This window comes from Erythrolamprus reginae, chromosome 1, assembly GCF_031021105.1.
Source record: "Erythrolamprus reginae isolate rEryReg1 chromosome 1, rEryReg1.hap1, whole genome shotgun sequence".
NCBI lineage: Eukaryota > Metazoa > Chordata > Lepidosauria > Squamata > Dipsadidae > Erythrolamprus > Erythrolamprus reginae.
Window position 1 is genome coordinate 78,870,742 of NC_091950.1, and position 14,257 is coordinate 78,884,998.

At 35.9% G+C, this 14,257-nt stretch overlaps 1 protein-coding gene across 2 annotated transcripts in view; it reads right to left on the reverse strand.

The window, feature by feature from the left end:
- Positions 1 to 8,826, reverse strand: part of AQR (aquarius intron-binding spliceosomal factor) — a 55,596-nt gene extending 46,770 nt beyond the window's left edge. The window contains exons 1-5 of one of the 2 annotated variants that reach the window (XM_070756231.1): positions 8,626 to 8,826; positions 3,523 to 3,579; positions 3,089 to 3,129; positions 2,543 to 2,578; positions 1,404 to 1,524 (exon numbers count right to left, since the gene is read on the reverse strand). In XM_070756231.1, coding sequence (XP_070612332.1) covers positions 1,404 to 1,524; positions 2,543 to 2,578; positions 3,089 to 3,129; positions 3,523 to 3,579; positions 8,626 to 8,667 — 297 coding nt within the window. In that variant the 5' untranslated portion in view covers positions 8,668 to 8,826. Of the gene's footprint in view, positions 1 to 1,403; positions 1,525 to 2,542; positions 2,579 to 3,088; positions 3,130 to 3,522; positions 3,580 to 6,366; positions 6,526 to 8,625 lie in introns of those variants that run through there. The other variant, XM_070756223.1, reaches the window with a different exon arrangement.
- Positions 8,827 to 14,257: the final 5,431 nt, after the last annotated feature.

Sequence of the window (14,257 nt, forward strand, 5' to 3'; positions counted from 1 at the left end):
GGGGGGAACGTCTCAAGAGTAGTATTACTTTATTTTGCATAAACCTTCTATTACATTCTAGCTTTTTAAAAAAGTACTAATGCATAAAAATGCATTCAGCTATCAAAACAATACTTTTCACATTGACTCTGCTCCCACTCCAACATTTTTAAACTATCCAAAGATATTACGCAATGTAAAATATAGTGGCAAGTGACTTCAGATAAGGAACGCTCAATGTATTGTGTACTCTAACATTTGGTAATCAAGAAACATAGAAGACTGATGGCAGAAAAACACCTCATGGTCCATTAATGGGAATAAGGAGATCACTGACCATTTCAATAGCTACTTCTGTTCAGTTTTCTCAAAAGACACCTTACAAAATAATACTATAGAGGGATATAGCATTGCTTCCAGCTGTACAGATTCAGCTCCAGTGATCTTAGAAGCCGATGTCTTAGAAGAACTTGAACGATTAAAGATAAATAAGGCAATGGGTCCAAATGGCATCCACCCCAGAGTTCTTAAAGAGTTCTGTCATTGCTACCCCCCTGACTGATTTGTTTAACCAATCCTTGTTAACAGGTAGTAGAGAAGAAGCTGGTAACTACAGGCCAGTTAGCTTGACATCAGTGGTAGTTAAAATGATGGGAGACTCTACTCAAAAAGAGGATAAATCAGCACCTAAAAAACAATAACTTATTGGACCCAAATCAGCATGGCTTTACTGAAGGCAAATCATGTCAGACTAATCTAATTGATTTCTTTGACTATGTCACAAACGTGTTGGATGAAGGTGGTGCCATGGATATTGCCTACCTGGACTTCAGCAAAGCTTTTGATACGGTTCCACATAAAGAGCTGATAGATAAATTAGTGAAGATTGGACTTAATGGACCAGGAGGTCTTTTTCTGCCGTCAGACTTCTATGTTTCTATGTTTCTAGTCTGCCCTTATACTATTTCCTGTATTTTATCTTAGGATGGATATATGTTTATCCCAGGCATGTTTAAATTCAGTTACTGTGGATTTACCAACCACGTCTGCTGGAAGTTAGTTCCAAGTATCTACTACTCTTTCAGTAAAATAATATTTTCTCAAGTTGCTTTTGATCTTTCCCCCAACTAACTTCAGATTGTGTCCCCTTGTTCTTGTGTTCACTTTCCTATTAAAAACACTTCCCTCCTGAACCTTATTTAACTCTTTAACATATTTAAATGTTTCGATCATGTCCCCCCTTTTCCTTCTGTCCTCCAGACTATACAGATTGAGTTCATTAAGTCTTTCCTGATACGTTTTATGCTTAAGATTTTCCACCATTCTTGTAGCCCATCTTTGGACCCGTTCAATTTTGTCAATATCATAAGAAAAATTAAAATTAAAAATCAAAGTTTCTGCTTATTATGACAGAAGTTTATTACCTCCCAAGCTGGAACATTTTCTCTGAACTTTTCATTCACCATACAACAGATGGACATCAAATAAGCTTTGCTAGACAATTCAGGAGCATAATTCACCCACAGGTAATTTTCCAGGTACTGGCTGAAATGAAGGGGAAGAAAATAGTGACCATTTGTCTTGTATGTCACTAATCAAGAGATCAGCAATGCAATTGTTTATGAAATTTTTTCTATAAGCCTTGTAACTTATTTATTTATTTGTTTGTATTTATATGCCACCCCTCTTTGAGGACTTGCAGCAGCTTACAATACACAAAAAAGAATACAATATAATAATTTAAATCCAATTAATTAAAAAAAATTAAAGTACTAGTCTATAAAACCCAGTATTATTTTAAAAACACTCAAATAACACATCCTAGATGTAAATGAATGAAATATTCTCATTGAATACTTTGTTCTGTACAAAGTTGAATGCACTGACAACAAAATGAAACTGATTGTCAATCAGTGTTGGTTCCTAAGTGGACAGTTTGATTTCACAGAAGTTTGATTTACTTGGAGTTATATTGTGTTGTTTAAATGTTCCCTTTATTTTTTTTGAGCAGTGTATATGGTACACCAGTATTTTTAAACAATGTTGATACCAGAACATAAGTGTGTATGTGTGTGTGGTCCTCGATCAACAAACCTACAACAGTTTTTTTAATGATTGTTTGAAGTTACAATGGCATTGAAAAAAGGGACTTATGACCACTTTTCACTTATGACACTGCAGCATAACCATAGTCACATTATTTACATTTGGATGCATGGCAACTGACTCACATTGATGATGGTTACAGTTTCCTGCGGTCATGTGATCATCTTTTGCAAATGTTTAACAAGCAAACTTTAAAAGGAGGTGTTAAGTTTTCTCTGCTGTACATTCTGAAGTACAGTATAATTTTGGAATCAAACCCATAAATTCACACAACCCTCCAGTTCTCTTAATGCAAACCGCCTGTGCTAAAGAGTAAATAGTTTAAGAAAAGTTCATTCGGGAATTCATAACAAACTATGCTATACCAGATTACCTGCCATCAGATTTGGAGCTAGCATCAACTCATTCTATAATGAGTTCATAATTTAAATTTATTTTTTGTGGGGGGAAAACTTACCTAAATTCTAGAAGCATAATCTTTCTAATAGCAAATCTGAAATCAATAAAAAAAATACATTTGTCACTCCAAAATCAGTAAAGAAGAATAGCTCAGCCTACTTTTATATCCCTCATTATGAGCTCTGCTGCCTAGAACTGTGGTATAAGCAACATTTGGTGGGAGGGAAATTTATTTGTTAATGTAAATAATTGGCCATCTCACTTGCATATGATTCTGGGCAACGTACACAATTTCTGCTCAAAAGACTGGTACCTTTATCCTTTCTGAAGAAACACCTTGCAATATAGTTGTTATGCTATCTTGAACAATTACAATGTTATCTAATGATTTATAATAGATTTTCTACACAAATATGTTTCATAAAGGGCTGATTTGGATTACTTTATTTATTCCAGTTAATAAAATTACTCATGCAGGACAATTTATAGAAGAAAAAAGCTCACATCAGGTCATTTTTTATTATGCTGTCATTACTTAAAATACATAAAATGTATCTATAAAATAAGCAGTCTGGCAGTTTTTCATAAAGTATATAGTACATACTTTGACATAACAATTTCTTTTCCATACACATCTTCAATAACCTAAAAGAAATAAGAAAAAGAATCAAATGTCTAGTAAAACGATTGTCATGTATGTCTCTTTTCCCAGTAATGTGTATTTCAAAGGAACTAAATAAGAAATAAATCTTCCAGTGCTGTTATTACAATTATTTTTCAATTACTACAGAAATTTTACAAGCATCTTGTTAAAAATAAGACTGTAAATTAAAAAAATTTCAAAATGAAAATTTTTGCTAGGTAATTTTAAGAGTAAAAATTAATATTTTACTCTTCAAATATTAAGATATAAACTACAAAACAGATATAAACTACAAAAAATAGATTGTTATTGCTTTTTATCAAATTAAACCTTTTTTTTATTTTTGATATCTATTGTCAAGAAGAAATTACTAAACATTATATTTAAACAATTACCCTTGACTCAAATGGCAGCTTTTTCTTGACATGTGGTGCCCAATATTTGTTTGCCAGCTGAAAAATAAAAGGTTACATCATTCAATTATACTATTCATATACACTGTAAGCGCTGTATTTACAATGTTAAATATACTGTGGTACCTCTACTTAAGAACTTAATTCGTTCCGTGACCAGTAGAAATGTTCTTAGGTAGAAGCAATTTTTCCCATAGTAATCAATGTAAAAGGAAATAATGTGTGCAAACCCATTAGGAAAGAAATAAAAGCTCGGAATTTTGGTGGGTGGAGGAGGAGGAGGAGGAAGAATAAGAGAAGGAGGACAATCGCTGCCGAAGGAAGGAAGTGAGGTGAATACCCCCTTTTGCCTTTCCGTGCCTAGATACTTTGCGATGTAACCTCATGCCAGGTGTATGGGAGGCAGCGCGAAGGAGTCACCACAGCAAAGTGGTTTATTCCCTCTCCAAGCGCCCAGAGAAAGGAAAACGCTCTGTTCACTCTGTGCTCCCAAAGCCTCTTTAAGCGCCACTGAAAAGCTCTTCTGGCAGCCCGGAAAAGCCCAAGATGGCCTGGATTAAAGGGGGAATGGCAGGAAACTGGCTGGGCCTTCGTGCCACTCTCAAATTTCCTGGGAAATTTTTCTGGGCTTGGGTAGAAATGGTTCTTAACTAGAGGCAAAAAAATCTTGAGCACCCAGTTCTTATGTTGAAAAGTTCTTAAGTAGAGGTGTTATTAAGTAGAAGCACCACTGTATATTGTTATGTGAGATTAAAAGAGTATTAAAAGATGAAGACATATTAAATAGTTTAATCTAGTAGCTCACTCTTGGACTAGTTTGTATTTCAACTTTTGGGACATTATACAGGTAGTCTTCAATTTACAATAGTTCATTTAGTGACAATTCAAGTTACAAAAAAAAGATTTATGACTGTTTTTCACACTTGCGATCGTTGCAAAAATCCCCGTGGTCACTTGATCAAAATTCAGGTGCTTGGCAACTGGTTCATATTTATGACATTTGCCATGTCTCAACCTTCTGACAGGCAAAGTCAATGTAGAAACCAAATTCACTTAACAACCATATTACTAACTTAACAAACACAATGATTCATTTATTAGTCACAAGAAATGTCATAAAATGGGGCAAACACCCTGAACAAATATTTCACTTGGCAACATAAATTTTGGGCTCAATCGTGGTCGTAACTCAAGGACTAACTGTAATTTTCATTTGATAAGTAATCTAGCATGACAACTGGAAAGAAGAAGCGTGGGAATTATGAAAACTCTTTTCATGTGTCCAAAGGACTGTCAGATATAAGATCGGCATGTTCAGATTTGTTCCATAGAATGTAAAAACAACGGGTTTTAATTAGAACCAGAAATAATTTTCTAAAAACTAAATCTTTTTAAAAAAATGATACAGCTTGCCTCAAGAAGTGGCGGACTCTCTTTTCCCCAAGGTGTGTTTTTTTTTAAAAAAAGCTGGATATCAAGAATGCAATAGCAGGGATTTTAGCAATGGCCAGAGAACTAGGTATATAATCTATAAATGAATGATAATCAATTACAGTAAAACTAGCTTTCTGTAAGAGCATGATTTTGTTCCTTTCTTATTCAATGTGGCCAATTTTAATCATATATCTAAAATTGTAATCACTTGCTTTAACAACCTATTATACTTCTTTTTTATGCTTTGCATAAAGTTGCTTATCCAGAAATAGAATAAAGCAACAGAATGTGTCAACCTTTGATTTGACCCTAAATCCCCACACACAATTCTGTCTGTGTTGCAACAAATAACTGCATTAAAATCTCTAAACAAAAGATATCAGGATTAAGTTATATGAAAATTTATTATGCTTATAATAGAACAGAATAAGAGGTGGAAGGGATCTTGGAGGTCTTCTAGTCCAACCACCACTATCCCATGCTTGGGCTGGAAGCTCTTATGATTTATATTGTCTACTTAGTATCCTAGTATGATTTATGTTGTTTGCTTGTTAACTATCCATGACTATCACTAAATGATGTATCTAATGTTTAGAATAGAAGAGAATTTTATTGGCCAATGTGATTGGACACACAAGGAATTTGTCTTTGGTGCATATTCTCTCAGTGTACATAAAAGAAAATATACAGTTGTCAAGAATCATGACTTACAACACTTAATGACTGTCATAGGGGTCAAATAAGCAATGGGGAAACAATCAATATTAATTAAAATATTTATTTATTTATTAGATTTGTATGCCACCCCTCTCCATAGACTCTTAATGTTAAGGATACAAACAACAAGTTACAGTTTTACCGTCATAAGTGGAGGAAATGGGTGATGGGAATGATGATAAAAAACTAGTAGTTATAGTAGTGCAGACTTAGGAAATAGTTTGACAGTATTGAGTGAATTGTTTATTATTTATGATGAATATATATTTTACAATGACTATGGTAATGGTCTATCACTATTGTTTTATGTATACCAACCAAGAGCTTATGCACTGGAGACAAATTTCTTGTGTGACTAATTAGACTTTACCAATAAATAATTTTATTCCTATCCCAATCCTATCTTTATCCCATCCCAATTCTATTCCTATCTTATTTTATTCTATACCATTTCAGACAAATGGTTCCCCGATCTCTTCTTCAAGGTCTGGAGGCAAGTTGTTCCACCGATCAATTGTTCTAACTGTCAGGAAATTTCTCCTTTCTTCTAGATATAAGGGGAGGTGGAAGAGGTTTCCAAGAAGCCCTGGACCAAAGCAAAGCTACGCCTCTCCTTCCCAAACCCAGTTCAGTCCGGGGCTCCAGCGCAGGCTCCGCTCCGGCCGCAGCCTTTACCTGCGTTACGAACTCCGCGTTAATCTGAGACACTGTGGGGGCTACGATCTTCTTGGGCGGAGGAAGAGACTCCGGTTGCTGCAGAACAGATCCTACCGGCGCAGCCATCTTGCCCCCTTGCGAAAAAAAAATCCCTGCTAGAGTTGGTCAACCTCTTCCGGGTTCACGATAGGGAGGTTTTCCTCCCCCCCCCCTTCTCTCCCCTCATCAAATGGAATTGCCCGTCAGTTCACCGAATCTCATAATTACTTCCGTTCTTCGATTTCCACTCGCTCGCGGAGAGTTTGACGTCAGACCCTCTCCACCAATAGGAAATAAGAGGGAGGGCGAAGGGAGGAGGGAAAGAGCGGATAATAGCGCCTTTCTATAGTTCCCGGGTGTTTTGCTACGAAAATGCGACTCCTTTAAGTAAAAGTAGGGGAGGAGCACGAGGAGGCTGCAAGCCTTTTCCTTTGCTGCATCCCAGTTGAATGGCAACCCTTAGGTCCATGTCAGGATTTCTCAACCTCAGCTACTTTAAAATGCGTGGACCTCCAATGCTCAATAATTTCCTAACCAAGCGACCAGTGAGTGTGCTCCTGTTGCCGCCAAAAAGCCAATACGATCTGAGGATGCATCAGTAGAGGGACAGAGCATGTGAAGTGTTAGCATCACTTTATACTGCTTTGGTAAGACCAGATCTGGAACGCTGAATCCAGTTTTGGTCAGCAGCACGACAGACACACAAAAAAGATGTTGAGACTAGAAAGAATGCACCGAAGAGCAATAAAAATGATTAGGAGCTTTAAAAAATATTATTATTTATTTTTTAAATATTTTTTAAAATAAAAATTGGAATTGGGGTGTGGAATGAAGAAGACAACATCAAACTGCTGTCAATGCTACAAGACAGATAATGAATATGTTCCATATTCCAAGTGTTACTAATCGTGCATTTATTTGTATACAATTAGCCACCCAATGGGTTGGTATTCCCATGCTTTAAAAGCAAGGTTTGAAAATCCAGGTTAATTTGGCTGCTGTAAAGATCACAGCTGATTAGTACTTGGAATTCACTGTAGTACAGTATTAGCAAATTCTATGGCTGTAAATTATAGAGAGAAGTCAGAAAATCTGAAAGATGGCAGTAGCTTGCCATTTTTCTCTTGCTGCCAAGATAACTACATAGCTGAGCCAATCCCGCTCATATAAAGAGATGTTGCTATATTATTTTCTAGAGTAGGTCTATTGTAATTGGAACTAGAATTGTTAGCACAGTCTTAGAGGTGGTCAATAAAATAAACAGAATGCAAGACACTAAACATCTATATAAACACGTGTTATACTCTTACAAGTATTTTGAAGAAAATGATTGATCAATGCTGAAAATGCTGTAGCTACTCTATCCACATCTCATGAGCCTTCAAAGGTTTACTGTATTGTGAAATGATAAATTGAAATAATAGCTGCTTCCCTCTGCTGGACATAGGATGTAAAAGCAGGTACTGCATTTGTTAAAAATTTCTTACGAATGTTTTGCATATACAGTATACTGTAGTACAGTACAGTATACAATATTTTTCAGTCATCTACATTACAGTATTCTAAATGCAATCTTGAGTAGTAGTCAGTTCTTGTGTAGTGTAATAAAGACATTATGCCATTTTGTTCACATTTTCTCAAACCACATACATGCACAGACTCCACAGGATTTATCTAGGTTTTGGCTTACAGAGATATGCGCATAACCAGCGGAAGGCACCTTTTAATATAGTTAAAATACATTTCTGCCATGCTCAGCAATTTGTTCTTCACTTAATAACAAAATAACTAATTTTGCTTAAAATTGAGATAATGCAAGTAATTGTATAATCTGAGAATGACTATATAATAAATCATAAAATAAACATGGTTTAACACAATGTACATATTGGCCCACTATGCTCAGCAAGCCTCATTCTCAAATATGTCTTACTAGCATCCTATTATATTTAAAACAGTAATAATAAGGAGCTATTTCAATATCCATATATCTCCCTTTATAAACAAATAAGCATTTCTTGAATTATACTTAAAATTATGATTATATATTTTTATAAAGGAGACATTTAGGTATCCAAGAATTTTCATACTAAAATTAATTCTTCTGAAGCCATATTAGCCTGTGGAAATAAACTTTTACCAGGTTCTAATGCTTTCTTGGTAGATTTGGATTGTTTATTACATTAAAAGGCAGGCAATATTTTGGCACAATCATTCATTAATGTTATGGAATCATACCTGATGTAAGTACAGGTTCACCATGTGGGAAGCAATATCCATTTGGTTCAATTCCAAGCTGGGAAAAAGGCACTGGAGCCAAAATGGAGGCTGATTGGAAAGAGGTTCAATGATGAAGCAGAACCACCTGGGTTCTGAGCAGCTGAGCAAAATGGAGTTGAGAGTAGAAGGTATTTATACCTTCTCTTCGGCTTTGCACCTGAACTTCCTGTTCCTGTGCAAGAGTATATATATTGTCAGATTCCCATGGGACCATGGGTTATGTAGGGTTATGTAGGGATCCTAGTTGGCTCTATAGGCAAAAGTACAAATCCTAGTGGTTTGTCTGCACTAAGTTTGGCTGAAGTTTCTCTTAAGGAAATATAATATTCTGCCTTTTTAATATTTAATATTTCCTAAAATATTTTATTATTCTAGGAGAGAGGTGGGTGTTAACTTTCTACAACGTCTTGTGAGAATTTTAGAGGCTGAACTAAGATTTTAAAAAAGCAATTATAAGGGCCTGGAAATTTCTATCTTAGGGCTACTTTTTTTCACTAAAAGATTTCATTATTTTTAAAAAAGATAACAATTGTGGGTGCTTGCTGTTTTTTTGAAAACACTATATAGCATGGAATACTTGATGTTCTATCTAACCAATTTGCTTTTGATTTCTCGGACTCTCTGGATATTAAAATTAGACATTCATCAATGGTATCTTACAGTGATACAAGAAGATTTATTGAAGCTGGGATTTTGTACCCTGAGATTTCAACTTTTCAAACTGCAAGAAAATTTCACTCAAAGTGGCATTTGTTAATTTTTTTAAAAAGTGTACTTCATCTCATTTTCTCTTAACTTTTATATGAAAACTTTCTCTCTTCTTGAGGAATTGATGTCTTTCATGTAAGGATGGAGATGGTTCTGAAGAGCAGACAGATTTTATATTTTCATGAATGTCAGATAAATAATTGTTTGTTCCTCTCTACTCCCTTAGAAGCAATCAAACCATTTCAGCATCTGATAGAGCATAATTTGAATGTCTGTCTGCAGTCAACGCCTACATTCCATTTAAGATTATACAAATATCAGATTTTACAAAAGTCTCCTCCTTTGTTAACTGAATTTGAGCTGGCATAACAGATAGTACTCTAAAATGCATTTTGCATTTTTATAACTTAAGTTATTAAATTTATTGGAAACCTAAGTCGAAATTACTTTCAGAAACCTCACTGTCAGTTCAAATTTCCTTACAGAAGGACACAGAAGCAGAATGCATGATTCTAAGTCGTGGTTTCTTTAACTTTAGTTTATTGACTAAAGTGTACCAGTAATTGGCTGGGGTCACATAATAAATTAAACCAAATTATGTTCTGTTAATTAAAGTGTTTGGATTCACTTCACATGTTAAGCCAAGACAAAATAAGCCACCTTGTGGTATTTTAAACTATGTGAATCTAGCCTATCTCTCAGTAGAAGAAATGAAATAGCATTTTTTAAAATATACCCTGGACATCTGAAATGAGAAGTATTAGAGAACTAATACTTTATCTGAAGCAGATGATTAAAGAATGAAAAGCAAAGGAGGTGGAGACCTCCATTAATCTATGCTAACTAGATTAATAAGAACTCAATTGCATCCATACTTGGCAGACACACTTGTAACAAAAATAGATAAGTAGGTAGACTACATAAATATAAAATACAGTACAGTATATTTAAAAGCAAACCCTAATATGACTTCCCTTATTCTTGGGAAGTCACAAATGTGCTGTTGGCATTACACCTTGGATGTTGGAAATTCATAATAACAAAGATAGCAGAAAAATCTACAGGTATAATTTATAAGCCTAAATCTATGATAATCATATTGAAAAAAAATGGCAATCCCATCTCCAGAGGACTGTCCTCAGCCCCAGTTTGCAAGGCACAAAATTTACTGCCTGTGCAAATTCACTATTCTTTAGCTTGACAATGCTGGAAATCAAGTCAAACCCCCTTGTTTTCAGAGATTCTGAATAATGGCTTGTTCAAGGTAGCTGAACATATATCACACGGTACATTGCCATCCCAAATTTATTTATAGAAGAATTTAAATTAGCAAGGGTAAAATAGCTAAAAATATTTATGGGCACTTTGAATACAGGCAGCATTTCTTTACTTATTTCAGTGGGCAAAAGGCATTAGGATTAAAAGAAGAAGAAAAAAGGAGAATTCAAAGACCTGTCAAAATAATGAAATAATAGATTCCTTTGCAAATTCGGACAGGAAAATGTCATTCAGGACACCTACCTAAACCTTTGGTAAAAGCTGATAGGATAACTATATGGCACATCTGGGGATTTTAAATAGTTTAGTTAGCACTGTAACCATATGGATCAATTTAATTCAAACCATCCCTTTTAAGAAGACTGGGCATGAGGAGTTCATTATATGAGAATTTATTTCAGTAATCACTGTTGAGGAGGGGAAATTTATATTGTTTGGCTTTATGCTTGTGTTTGTATGACTTGTTTACCTTTGGCTAACTGAATCATGATTTATGCAAGTGACACACATTTTGAGTTTGCATGATAAACTGAATCAAAAACCCACGAAGGCTGGGTTTGTATAATATGCTAGGCTAAAAAGTAGTTGGCAAATGTGTGATTATGATTCACAATTTTCAGCAATAGCAATATAGCAATTGTTGTGTCCTGGGAGTTGCATTTTAGCTAGCCAGTTTCCAAATAGGTCCACTCTATTGAGTGGGAGAGTAAAGATCACTGTTTGGTTTTTCCCAGCCGGAGCTCTCTCTTTAAATGGGAACCGCTGGCTGGGCTTTTGCTGGAGTTTCTGCTTAACCTAATAAAGAGCTGTTGTCACTGAACTTGCCTCCTGACTCTTCAGTACCAGAACTCAACAGCAATTATAGCAATAGTAATTAGAGAGGTCTGGAAAGATAGTTTTTGGTGGCATTGAATTTTGGATTTGGGACTGCTCAACTGAGCTAGAGAAACTCCTTTGCTTCTCTATGATGCAACCATGGCTATTGTAAGTAGGTTACATCTACCATTGGTTCCTGGAAAAGTTATTTGAGTTGAAATGAGCCTCTGGATACTCATAGAGCTGTAACCCTAGGGTGCAAAATGATCCGGGTTGTCTAGCAGTCCAATTTTTTTATACAGCTATAAACAGAGTTAAGTACATACAAAGATTAGCGAAGCAGTGACTGTTTCCGTTATCCATGCTTGAATTGAGTTAGAGTCCCATTCTCAGGAATGCTGTCACACACCGTCAGAATGCTTCAACCTTCATTGTATCTGATGCTCTTGGACGTGTGACATCTATCACAGACAGTTCAAACAATAGCACAGAACCAACAATTTAGTTGCCATTCATTCCTTTTTGTTTCCTGAAAGCAAAAGCTGAGCTCATATCTACTAATCTTTTATAGAATCCCTGAAGATCCCCTGCTTTGAAATTAGTTGCAAGCACTATCAATTATATCTGCTTAAGTGGACACATTTAATTACTATGGAAGGGAAATTGATTTTTAAATTACCACTGATTGCGCTGTGGGTATCTCTGTGGGAAGACAGGTACATCCAGGCTTTTAAATGTAATGAGTATATTAATTAATCTCCCACTATCAGTAAATGAACAAAGTGTCACTTTCCTCTTAGAGTCATTGTTTTTGCTTTAAAACAAATAAGGATATTATGGCGATTCCAAAATTGAGCTGGAAAGGATCCATTGATAATCTGTTTCCCTTAGATAATGTTTTTCCCTAGAATGCAAGCATCCCTGAATGATTTTTGCTTGTTGAAGAATTATTTATTTATTTTATTTCAGTTAGTCAAACATTTATGAGAAAACAGGTATAAGTATAAAACATGGATATGAACACAGAAAATGAGTACCAATAAAAGGGAACGTTAGGACAGGGACAGTAGTTTTGGGGGTTTCAGGATGTAACAGAGTCAGGTAGTGCATTCCAGGAATTGACCTCTCTGTTGCTGAAGTTGTATTTTCTGCAGTCAAGGTCGGAATGGTTTACCTATTCTGTTCTTGAAGGCTCTCCTTACTAAAACACATGTAAGCTAAACCTTTTCTGCTTGCAAATTTATGATGGGAATTGTAAGAGCAAAGTGAATTAGGTTATGCATCTCCAATGAAGAAACCACATTTAAAATATTTAATATTACTCTCTCACTTGACCAAGGCAGTATAAGTCAATTAAAGTCTCAAGCAGCAGTGTAGGCAATGAATACATGTAAACTATCATAAAAGTTAAATTATTCTAATAATCATTTTATTTCCATTTTTAAAAAGAAACTTATCCATGGTAATTGAGAATTCTTAGAATTTCTGCCCAAACTTAGGCTGGGAAAATTTATTTGTTATGCAATATTTCCATTCCTACATCCCAATAAATTGAATTTGTCAATGAAAAATATGCAGGCATTTTTATGCCTTACATCCAAGAACCAGCTTTTTTTTTGTTTGTTTGTTTGAAATAATCTCAAGAAAGCCATAATGGTCAAATCGCTCTTAAGGTAGCTGCGATAATAAAAGAAACAATTAGCCGTTATAGCAATAATATAAAAGCCATTGAAGGTATAGGTCAATGATGGCAAATCTTTTTTGGTTCACGTGCCAAAAAGGAGTGTGTCCATGTGCTAGCACGCACCCATTCCCTCCTCCCCATGCATGTGCACACGCCCCCTGTGCTGCCCCTGCACATATGCACAATCTTTCCCATCCTCGTGCATGCACACAGGCTTCACTGAAGCCTGAGATGGTGGGAAAACAGCCCAACAAGCAAACTGGAAGTTCAGAAAATGGACCTGTTTTGGCCACTATGCTGTTTTTTGCACTCCGGGCTTCAAGAAGCTTCCCTGAATCCTCCAGAGTGCAAAACCCCCCCCAACCCCCAGCACAATGGGACGTTTGTTTTTCCAAACTTCCGGTTTGCTTGTTGGGCATTTTCCCTGAACCCTCCGGAGGGTGAAATGGCTTCACCAAGGCTGAAAATTAGCTGGATAGTGTGCATATGGACCCTGGAGCTGACATAGGGCAATGCCTCATGTGCCATCCGATATGACTTGCCATAGGTTTGCCATCACATGTATAGATTATCATTGGGTGGATTCCAATTTTTTTTACTACCACTTTGTGGGCATGGCTTATTTTGTGGGTGTGGCTTGATGGTCATGTGACTGGGTGGGAGTGGCTTGATGGTCATGTGACCAGATGGGAGTGGCTTTCTGGTCACTTGACTGGGTGGGGTTGGCTTGATGATCATGTGACTGGGTGGGGCTGGATTGATGACCATGTAATTGGGTGGTCATGTGACTGGGTGGGTCTGGCAAACTTAATATCACATTAAGAATTTAGGGTTAGGGTGCTGGTGCCTGGCCTTTCCTCGCTTCAAACGCCTCAACGAAATACAATTTTCCTATCTATTTACTACTGCTGAACATCCAAAATATACTATTTAATCCTATGTATATATCCCATATGTGTAAGTAAACAAACAAACAAACAAATAAATAAATAAATAAACTGTATGTCTATATGCACACACGCATACATCTCTTCTAAAACTATACGCATTCAACCTCACTTACTGCATTTGGAAAAGCACATCCAGAGTTTACTTTCTGCCCAT